General features: G+C 48.0%; 1 protein-coding gene and 1 long non-coding RNA gene across 2 annotated transcripts; one reads left to right on the top strand and one right to left on the bottom strand.

The window, feature by feature from the left end:
- Positions 1 to 382: 382 nt before the first annotated feature.
- LOC147976223 (uncharacterized) lies at positions 383 to 4,215 on the top strand. The gene is made up of 2 exons (XR_015601391.1): positions 383 to 3,535; positions 3,974 to 4,215. It is a non-coding gene; the product is annotated as an uncharacterized LOC147976223 (long non-coding RNA).
- A 1,637-nt stretch (positions 4,216 to 5,852) lies between these two features.
- Positions 5,853 to 10,720, bottom strand: LOC125552191 (dolabradiene monooxygenase-like). The gene is made up of 3 exons (XM_087520783.1): positions 9,446 to 10,720; positions 8,950 to 9,022; positions 5,853 to 8,737 (listed from the first exon to the last, which is right to left on the bottom strand). Exons 1-3 carry the CDS (start codon positions 10,365 to 10,367, stop codon positions 7,801 to 7,803), a joined length of 1,932 nt encoding a protein of 643 aa, XP_087376909.1. The 5' UTR covers positions 10,368 to 10,720; the 3' UTR covers positions 5,853 to 7,800.
- Positions 10,721 to 11,061: the final 341 nt, after the last annotated feature.

Raw genomic sequence — 11,061 nt, 5'->3', positions numbered from 1 at the left:
TGGTCCAACTGACATGTGGGGGGGGGGGGGGGGCACATGTCATAGACTGCTGGTCAAACTATTTATCTAACTAGATTTATTTAGTAGTGGGACCCATATGTTAGTGGAACCTTTTGTTAAACAAAGTTTGAAACGGTTTTAATTAATCTACAACCCCTATAAAAGAAAGAGAGGGCGGAGAACCAAGTCATCCTATCCATCCAAACCTGCAATCTGAAGGCCTACATTCCTCCAAAACATCAAACACGTTTTATACTTTAATTACCCACCAATGCCATTGGGTTACAATCTACTATCCCTATAAAAAAAGAGAGGCGGAGATCCAAGCAATTCTATCCGTCCATCTACATTATCTAATGGTCTTTAATCCTCCCGTGTTTAACACAACAAGCCGCGCAATTAAGCTCACCCGTTCCGAAAAAACCCACCGCACCACGACCTTTGCCCACCGCACGCACGCACGAACCCCCACACGACGACCTTTCCCACACCCCGCACCTCCTCCTCCCAACAACCAGAGCATGGTCGGGCCTTCACCGCCGGCCGCCGCCCGCCCATCCACGGCCAAGCCTCCGCCGCCGCTCCACGGCCAAGCCTCCGCCGTCGTTTGCCTCCTCCACGGCCGGGCCTCTGCCGCCTTCCGTCGCCCGCCCATCCTCGCCCTCCTCCGCCGCCGCTCCACGGCCGGGCCTCCATCCTCCGCCGTCGCCCGCCCATCCTCTGCCGCCGCCCGCCGTCCGCCTCCAGCCGGTCCTCTTCTCCACCGCCGCGAGCGTGAGCAGCCCCCCTCCGCCCCTGGCCGTTGCCGGTGCGCGTCGGCTCTGCCTCCCCACAACGTGCGTCCGCTACACGCTTCCCACGACACGCAAGGGGATCTCTTTCTGCAACGAATCCCTCACCAATTTGAGCGTCGAGGACAGGCATATCCTTTCCCGTAAGCAATCATCATTAATAAGGAGAAAATATTTATGTTCAGTTTTGTGCTTGCTAATTCACCCCAAACGTCCGGTCTTGCTATTTTTGTTATATATATGTTCAGTTATGTGCTTGATAATTTACTCCACACGTCCGACCTTGCTAAAAAAATTAGAGGCACATATCTTGCTATTATCTATACCTACTTCGTATCACCTGAAGAAGCTACGTTGATTGCCCATGTTTTCTTTGCTATACTACTTCTTCTTAGCTAATGTCGTTCAAGACTAGAGCATGTTTATCTGAACTAAGAAAGAATGCTAACTTATTTGGCTGAACTACATCCCTCCTCTCCGTGATGGCTGCTATCTCCTTTTTGTTTTGGGAAAGGACCTCAGATCAATTAAACGTCTAGCCAGAGATACAAGGCATCCCATATAGTGTGAATGATTTACTCAAGTTCTAAGCTATCCAAGGCGTTGGATTTTTCCTGGACATGGTTCAGAACGAAGACTGTACTGACATATAGTAATTGAAAAGTTTACATCACAGAATGATATAAGTAAGAAATGATACTCAATGTATTGGAACACTGATGTTGGTTTTAGATATGGAGTAAAGTTTCCCAGGGAAGAATCACTTTTCTGAACCATGCACATTTTCTCACATTATGCCAGTTAGAAGGAAGAGAGTTAAGAACATTAACACGTATCTTTGGTGAATATCGTTATACTATGTCCAATGATATACCATGTATACATATGTAAAAGGTTAAAAGTGACAAATATCTACCAAAAGAAACCATGCCTAGGAGCTAGATAGATTCTAGCCAAATATATTTTGAAGAAGGGAGTTGGAACCTTGCAGTTGATTTTCTACATCAAATTTGGTAGCCTGGAGATGCAGAAGGAGTAGGCACAAGGAGGCGGACGGGGTAGTAAATTTACTATGTGTTAGTTGTTACACTGAAAGAAAGCATTAGAAAGTTATATAAAGATAACAAGGAATGGGTATATTATTTGTAGTAAACAAATCTAGACACATCAGTTGTAAATGTTCAGGTTTGTGAAGTTTGTGAAGACGATGTTCGTGGAGAATCGATGTTGAAATTTGTTTGCAATATCATTTACTTTCCATACTTGTTTATTGGCCTAGCAAATTCATATGTACGGCTTGCATTGCCAATCATGGTACTATTTTTCGTGTTTATGTATGGCATTTTCCCCAAAGATTCACATATGCTGTCAGCTGAGTTGGGGGCAAGCCTGGAAATCACTTGGAAGTTAGAGGAGGTGTGGTGTGTATTCATGCAGTTCTGCTCAAAAAAACTTTATTCTATCACTATATTATAACCCTGCAAATTAATTTTTGTTTTTCATTAATGCATCTACAACAGTTTACCAGTGAGTATAGAACTTATTTATCTTTGATCTGATATAAGAGGTACTATAATTCTTGTCGTGACAAAACTCAAATTTAGATTACTTTTAGGCAACTGAAGTTGGGGTTTAGACTATATGCTTCATGCATATATGACAAAATTGGACATGATATAGAATTATAGACTGTATTACTCATCTCCTTTGAACATATATCATTTTCAATTTCTCTGTTTTTTTCTTGTTCTGTAGCCAACATTGGTAATGAAATGACACAATATAGAGCATGCGATGTGTCGATGGCATGTAACATTTTTCTTATTTGTCACCTAATTTGCAGTTTCTTTTATATCCATTTATAACTTTTTAAATATTCAAAATGTGCTTACTGGAATTAGTTGTTTCCTGTCAAAGTTGAGGGCTTTAAACAGTGGACTGTAATGTGAGTACTGTAGATTAGAATGTGCTTACTTGTTTCATCTGTTTTTTTACCACTGCAAGTGAATATGGCCTACGTACATAGGTGAAAGCTTTATCAATTAATAGGAAGTTTGTGATTGGATGGATGCTCCCAACAACCAGTTCTTCCAACGACATCCCCGTGGCTCCGCGACACTCTTTCAGGTTTGCCTCTTCTTACTTATCTAGCCACTGCCCAGTGGGTGTTATTATTGTTGTTAGTCCATGACTGATAGAATCTGGAGGTTGTTAATGCAGTTACTCAATGGACTAATATGACCTTTGCACCGAACCATTTCTTCTAAAAATTATTCACCTTACGTCCTTACCTTTGTTCTACCGTACTACTTTTAATTTTTATCAGCATGCTCCAGTGCCTATAAATTATTGCTATCGTAGCTTGTGCCAACATGAATGTGTGAAATTTCTAATGTATACAGATTTTGCTAATGGTCATAGCTCCAAATTTCATCTTGGTAAATTCATGTGCTTAACTTTTCTTTTAGGTAAGCTAAGTTTCTCTTCCCGGGGTTTATATTGCCTAACGTTAATTTTTCTATTGCCTCATCTTGGGTCATACTTTGTGATACAACCATCTATTTTTATGTGCCTTGGCTTTATTATTATTTATTTTGAGTTCACTCAACATATCATAATCTTTTTTCGCTTTATCCGCATTTTAGTTCAACATGCCATCTTGCAGACATGGCTGCTATATCTGTCTGTTTCAAGCATCAGCGGCATCCATGGGCTTGACAACAATCTGAAGCGAGTAATTGGTGGTGAGAGATTTCTGAATAATGTAACCTGAATAAGGATGCTATCGTGCTATTCATCTATGTATGCTGCTATTGTAGGAACACAATTTCTGAATAACCAAATTGGCACATTTTCAGATCAACATTTTGTCTTCAACATTACTAATTTTTTTAGAGTTCTGATTCAATTGTATTTCAGAATACTTGCGACCTGAAGAATAGAGCAATTCTTAGTGTTTGTTTGGAAGCCTTTTTTTAGAAGTATTTATATAGGTTATTTAAATTGGGTTCAATTATTTTTCCTTCAATGAAATTTCATGCCCCTATACATATAATCTCTTAACTATCTAAACATGCATTGCACTATGTGTTGACATGCTACCATTGTTTAATATATACCTAAACTTTCATTTTACTCCACCCGAATTTTCATTTTTGAGTGGATTTTTTTTGTGGTGATAGCTGCCCTTGGTATTGGAGAAAACATGAGGATAAATAGTCAATGACGGTTGCTGAACGACTTCGTTAGAGTTTAGCGTAAGCGTTCATGGGGGCCAGAGAAACGGGATTTGGGACATCTGAATAATACTTTTAGTGATATGTAACATTTTTTTTAATATGTTTCCTTGTAACTAGACATACTTGTGCTTTCACTTCGAAACTTGATTAGGCAATTTGAGTTAGTGGTGTGCTTTAATAATGCATATTGTTGTTCTCTGGTTTCTTCATTGTGATGTCTTCAATTTTTTGATTTTTTTAAATCCATACTCAAAATATATATCACATGAATTTATGTGCAATAGTTAAGATGTGCGTTGCACGTGCCCGTTTACTAGTCTAATTAAGTATTGGGGCCTAGTGCCAGGGGCATGTTTTAAGTGAAGGGTTATTTAGGCGCTGGGGTCCACATGTTATTGTCTACTTAGTTAACAGGTTTATTAAACAGTGGGAATTAGCAGGGATGACCCACTGGTCAATGACATAGGGGGGTTGATTAGCATGGTAATTAAGTGCTAATCGCAGTGCCACGTCAGCAGGGTAACGACATTGAGGCAGAGCGCACCGACGACGACCGTGCGCTCGCCTCCGGCGAACATTCTAGCGGCGGTCGTCATGGATCGGACGAGGGCCTCGCCGCACACCCACTGGAGCTTCTAGCAGGAGCTGGGACGGTCGGAATCGACCACCACGTCGGCGTCGAGTGGCGGCAGAGGCACGGCCTCGTCGGCAGGGCGCCTACGAGGCACGACGAAGAGAGGGGAGAGGCCAGGGGGGGGGCCGGATGCTCACATCGTTGCAGAGGAGGGCTCGGGGAGGCCGGAGGAACCCTGCCGGCGAGGTCCGGCGGCCGGATGGGCCGGCAGGTGCGAGGCCGAGTAGAAGGCTCGGGGGACGCGGCGCGGAGATGACGTCCTCAGCATGGGGCGAGGAGGAGGAAGCCATGGCTCGCGAGGCGGTGGTGCGCTTCGGCGGGGCGTGGTGATGACGGCGGCGGCCGGTGGTGTTGCAGGCGCTGCGCGAGGAAGACGAAGAAGCTGCGGGGCAGACGCGGCAGTCCTCGCGCACAGGCGCGCTCGCCGGGGCTGCGGGGAGTAGCGCCGGACGCGGCCGGGATGGTGAGGCGCCGGCGGGGGGGAGGGAGAAAGGCTCTGGCGCGACGGATGCGGGGGAGGACGGAGGCGCGGCGGGGCGCGGGGTTGGGGCGCCTCCGAGCGGCGGCGGCGTCGAGCGCCCCGATCCAATTCTGGATCGGGGGAGGGGGAGAACGACGTGGGGGTGAGTGGCCGCGAGTGGGGTGGATCAGGGGTTAGGTCACAGGGGAGAGGCCATATAGGCCAGGAGAGGTGCGGTTGGGCCGGCCAGTTGGGCCAAGGCCTAGCAGGCCCGGGGTCCCTTTGCCCGTTTTTTGTTTATACTTGTTTCCTTTTTCTTTTTTATTTATTTTCTTTTCTCTTATGTTCTGTTTTGCAAATAGTTAGGCCACAAAAGGACTTTTACAAAAAAGGGACCTAGCTCATAATTAGCAGTGCAGTATACCCTAGCACCGAAAACTAGTTTGGGCAAAACTTAATTTTATATTTGACTTAGATTAAATAAAAGGTCGATAAATATTGTCTTTAGTCACTGTTTGAGGATGTTTGAGTCACTTACCCAATTCCGAAAATGTTGGTTTCAATTTTAGAATTGTCTCTGGAATATTTTTTATTTAATGAACAATTTAGTTTCTGATTTGAACAACTTTTATTGTTTGCCTAATTTTGAATTTGATCACTTCGGGAGCTGATGAATCGCGAGGTTAACAATAGTAATCGTGGTGACATGGCATCATTAACAGGAAATTACTGTAGCTTAAATATCCGAGCATCACATAGGCGAAGCCCTGCGACGGTAGTTTCATCAACATCGTCACCACGCCGTCGTGCTGACGAAACTCTCCCTCGAGCTCTACTGGATCGTGAGTTCGCGGGACGTCACCGAGCTGAACGTGTGCTGAACGCGGAGGTGACGTACGTTCGGTACTGAGGATCGGTCGATCGTGAAGACGTACGACTACATCAACCGCGTTGTCATAACGCTTCCGCTTTACGGTCTACGAGGGTACGTGGACGATACTCTTCCTTCTCGTTGCTATGCATCTCCATGATCTTGCGTGTGCGTAGGATTTTTTTTTTGAAATTATTACGTTCCCCAACACTTGGTTGAACGCAAGCATATCTCGGAAGCCCATTCCCCCTTTTGACTTAGGCATACTCATCTTATCCCAACTCAGCCACGACATTTTTCTTTTACCCTTGTCAATGCCCCACCAATACTGTCGGGTTAAACGAGTCATCTCATCAAAATCAGAGGCAGGTAATCAGAAAACACTCATAATATATGTCAGAATTGCTTGAGCCAGCAAAGTCAAAACAACAAACCATTCCTTCGAAGTCAAAAGGTAATGACCACACTACAACGTCCTCCCACCCTCCATTTATTGGTAGATTTGCTACCATTCATATACCAAAGATGTATAGGGACATTATTCTCACACATTCTAATTATATTATTGACAAACTTATTGCTTTAATTCAGCGCAGCAAGAACTGGTGTATAACGAGGTAAGAAAATTTCTAAGGCTTCATTTGGATTTCAGGGGGGCTATTCCTAGGGAATAGGTGCCTCGGGTGAAATTATCTTGTGCAAACTTAAACCTCGTGGAAAATCTACATTGTCCTTTGGTTGTCGCGGATGACCGGGGAAGACCAAACCGGGAAGAACCGAAGCAGTGAAATTCCCAATAGAAAGGCGCTCGATGGAGCAGGCCATGGTGCACACACTGTAGGTGTGCACCGGAAGTCCTCCACATCAATCACCACCATACTATCACTGCCGTCAGTTGCCATTTATGGAGGATTTGAAGATGTAATTGTCGATGTTGAGCACAAAGGCAACGACAGCGACACATGTGTGTGGAAGGCAAAGCCGTCATCGCCGAACACGACGAGATCTGCAAGACCGCGCCGACTGCCAGATGTAGACATATTCGAAGACTTGCCAGGTGCAGATCCATTGGTAACAACCATCGTTCATCTTCCTGGCCGATGTGGTGGTAGCGGGGAGAGGGGTTTCTAGGTGGAGGGGAGCTCAAGGGAGGAAAGAGGAAGACCAGCCGACCATTATTGTCGCCGACACCGGAAGAGTGCAGCGATCGAGGAAGGAAGACGTGGGCGACGTCGCTCTTGATCGTTGGACAGCCAAATGCCACCTCTTCTTGGTCGCGAGAGCGAGCGAGATGAGAATTTCCTCCATGATCTATGGAGGCGTGGAAATCTCACCCGGGGAAGGGGCCGGGATCCCTCCCCTTCGTTGGGAACCAAATACGGCGGCACGCTCCCCTGGATACATCGGCTCAGGTATTTCCCAGGCAGGGAAAGTAGGGGGATCCCGGGAGGATCCCTGGTTACCAAATGACGCCTAAGGTGTAATGTGATGGAAGGAAGTATCAACCCAATGCCTGCATTTAATATTGTCAAGTTGAACAACCCATAGTTTGACCAAGTCTACAGGCAAGCACGGCCAACACAAACCGCGGGCTCATGTGCCTTTATTTAACGATACGTAAACACATACACACACCAACATATACGCATGCTTGCAAAGATCTAATTTATGTTGATTAATACAATGGACAGGCAGTCTTATTAAGATGATATTTGTTCAAGCACATGCATGCAGGTGCAATGCACTATGACCTTGTCGAACGAACCGATTGTACTTGCCTCTAGGACGACAAGAAGCGTAGGACGCTAACGATCTCCGTTGCCTGCCGGTGGAGTAGACTCCGGGAAGGGAACGGGCACACGGAGAACAGGGCGCAGGAGGAGGCCGGCCTTCCGCCGCGCTGTAACGCCAAACGCTTCAGTCATGTCCAATTCGTCTGGACTTGGACCTTCCCAGTCGAAGTGGAACAGCAGGCTCGCGAGTGCGAGCTCAATGTTGGCAAGGCCGAACGCTATCCCAGGGCACATCCTTCGGCCTGCGCCGAACGGCAGGAAAGAGAAGTCGTTACCCTTAAAGTCCACAGCATCCTCGTCCTTGAACCGCTCTGGCCGGAACTCCTCCGGCCTGTCAGGTCCTGTGTGAACCATTGATTGTGGAGAGAGTTTCGTTTTGTGAGACTTAAAAGGGGCTGAGAGCTGTGAATCTAGATACACTTGCGCCATAAAACAATTATATAATCCGCCTAACAAAAATATGCCTTGGGATATTTTTTTTTTGGTTCGCTGAGTGCACGTACCGTGCACAGGACCACCAGCACACGAGTCTCCTCGTGCTCGGGGTGTGCCTCGGGATATTTTACGATCTAAGGCCCCCTTTGTTTGGGCTACGGATTCTTGAAAATCAGCTTCGGCTTGGATTCTGAGAATCAGCTGCAGCTGCAGATTCTGGAAATCTGAAGCAGACTGTTTGTTTGCCCTGAAAATCTGAAGCAGCTGCAGCCCTGAATGTACTATTTGTTTACCCAAGGCCAAGAACAGAGCAGAGATTGGGGGCGGAGCTCGAGCAGCGGAGGCGGAGGTGGGGTTTGGTTGCTGGAGTACGGGGCGGGCAGACATGGAGGCACCGGATCTGCCTATCCTGAAGCCAACGGGGCTGGCGTACGCGGAGATTGGGGCGGCGCGTCGCAGCGGCGGAGACGCGGCTCCTTGGTCGGAATATGGCGAGGGACGGGGATGGTGGAGTCAGATTCGCCCATCCTGGAGCCGACTGTGCTGGCGTAGTGGCGGTGGAGGCAGAGCTTGGTGGCCAGAAGATGGGGGCGGGCCGGGAGGGAAGCCTGCGGGCGAGGCCGAGGGGCGGAGCCGCGCATGCGGAACCTGCAGGCGAGGTACTCCCAGGCGCTGCCGCCGCCGGGCTCCGCCTGATCCCCCAGCCGCAGCAGGCACACCTCCTACGTCGCGATTGTCGCCGTCGTGGTCGCCATGGGAGGGAGACGAGACGAGGGGGGTTGGGCGTCGTTGACCCAGCCTGCAGGGCACAAAACGAACCGTTTTGTTTTGTGGGAAGCTGCAGAATCGGCCGAATCATCAAAATCGCTGCTTTCGGATTCCCTTCGCTGGTAGTTCATTTTTGGAATCGGATTCTAGGAAGCTATATGGAAATCTGACATGTTTGTTTGAGCTTCTGATTTTAGGATCCTAAAATCTGAGAATCAGAAGCTGTAGCCCAAACAAAGGCCACCTAAGAAAATAAAACTCTGGTATTCATAAGCTTGATTAAAGCTAAACTTACAAATAACAGTTTTGCTAAGTATGAGTCGACTGATGCTTCGTTATGTTCCAGTTGATGCTATATTCCTTTGATCTCACATGAAGATTGGTATATTTTTTTCTTCAATTTTTTTCTCTTTTTCTTCTTATACACTATCACTTGACTGTGAGACCTAGGCACACACTTCAAATAATATTGGAAAAAGGGGAGTACTCACGAAGATGACGTATTTGACGGCGTCCATGTCCAGCTTGGCCTCCTTGTGCATGCTTAGCAGCACGTCGAGCAAGTCCTCGTTCTTCTGGCCCCCGCCACCTTCCATCGCCCTCTCAAGGCGCTCGTGGATGATGGCGTCGAGGATGCAGTTCCCGATGTCACGGCACTCCTTGGCGCTGCGCACTGCCCTGCTGAGATAGCCGGCAAGCCGGGACGACGGCCACAGGTCCGGCGGGTTGAACCCCGCCACGAGCTTCGTGGAGCGGTCGAGCGCGTGGAGGAACACATCGCGCTCCTTGAACCGGTCACCCATGACGGCGCGGACCGTGATGTCGATGCCGAGCGCGGAGAGGCACGCGCGCAGCTCCACGGAGCGCGTGGCCGCCGCGGCCTCGGCGACATCGCGGAGCACGGCGGCGACCTCCTCCTCGCGGATGGCGCGGAAGGACGTGACGCGCCGCGCCGACAAGAGCTCGAAGACGGCGATTTTCTTAACCTGGCGCCAATGGTCACCGTACGGTGCGAACACAATGTCCCGGCCGCCGTTGGTGAGCACACGCGCTGTGGCGCTCAGAGGCCGCGTCGCGAACGCCAAGTCGTGGGTCTTCGTCACCTCACGAGCACCCTCCCGGGACGACACCACCAGCGTGGGCACCTCGCCGAGCCGGAGGAGCATGACCGGCCCGTAGCGCCGCGCTAGGTCACGCATCGCGCGGTGGGGGAGCTGCCCGACGAGGTGGTGCAGGCTGCCGATCACCGGCAGCTGCCACGGCCCCGGCGGCTCGTTCATTGCCGAGCGCCTGCGTCTGCGGCTGGAAAGAAGCACGGCACACAAGGACACGAGAGCTACGCCGAGGTAGACGACCTCCATTTGCATGCTGTACATGCTCTAATTGAGGTTCGGTAAGAAACGAAGCTAAACAGTGAAATCACCATTTGCATGGTTCATAGGAAAGATTTGCAGGAAGGAAAGATGGTAGATTGCGCGGTCGCCTTGCTTTTAAACTGTCTGGTTCAACAATTCCCCATTGCGAGAACTTAATGATAAAGAAGCTGATCAAGACTAATTCTTTTGAGAAAAATCATACAGTACATATAATGTTATTATTGGAGAAAGTTGAATGGCGAATTGTCTCCAGGGGCAGTGCCGGACGGATCCCACACCGTCCGATCACGACCGGCGGCCGTGAGACATAGGCCGCGAGGTGACAGTTGGCGCTTTTAATGGAAGGTTCATTGACCACGATTTTCTGGATTTGTTTCTATAACTTGCCAATTTAATTCGCGTCCTTCTGCACCGCAAATACTAACACTGATCCCTTTCCCGTTTAAAATGCAATTAACGTCTGCTGATCTCTTTCCCGTTTTGTATGTAATTAACGTACACTGATCTCTTTCTAGTTTTAAACCCAATTAACGTTGATCCTTTTTCCAACTAATGGCAGAAAATCCCAGAAAATGATGCAGGGTGTGAATCAAACACATGCCTTCAGCATCTACATATCATATAGAGGTAAATACATCAGTGGTGTCTAAACTTGTATTGCATGGTCAGTTTGATGTCTAAAATTGCAAAATAC

Source organism: Triticum urartu, chromosome 4A, assembly GCF_056163025.1.
Source record: "Triticum urartu cultivar PI428250 chromosome 4A, HENAU_Tu73, whole genome shotgun sequence".
NCBI lineage: Eukaryota > Viridiplantae > Streptophyta > Magnoliopsida > Poales > Poaceae > Triticum > Triticum urartu.
This window is presented reverse-complemented; position numbering and strand designations above follow the sequence as displayed.

Coding starts and splice junctions, on each gene's coding strand:
- LOC125552191 (XM_087520783.1), bottom strand. CDS start 10,367: ATGTACAGCATGCAAATGGAGGTCGTCTACCTCGGCGTAGCTCTCGTG. Junction 9,023..9,445: donor TCCAATATTATTTGAAGTGT/GTGCCTAGGTCT, acceptor TGTGCCCTGCAG/GCTGGGTCAACGACGCCCAA. Junction 8,738..8,949: donor ACGACGGCGACAATCGCGAC/GTAGGAGGTGTG, acceptor TGGGCGAATCTG/ACTCCACCATCCCCGTCCCT.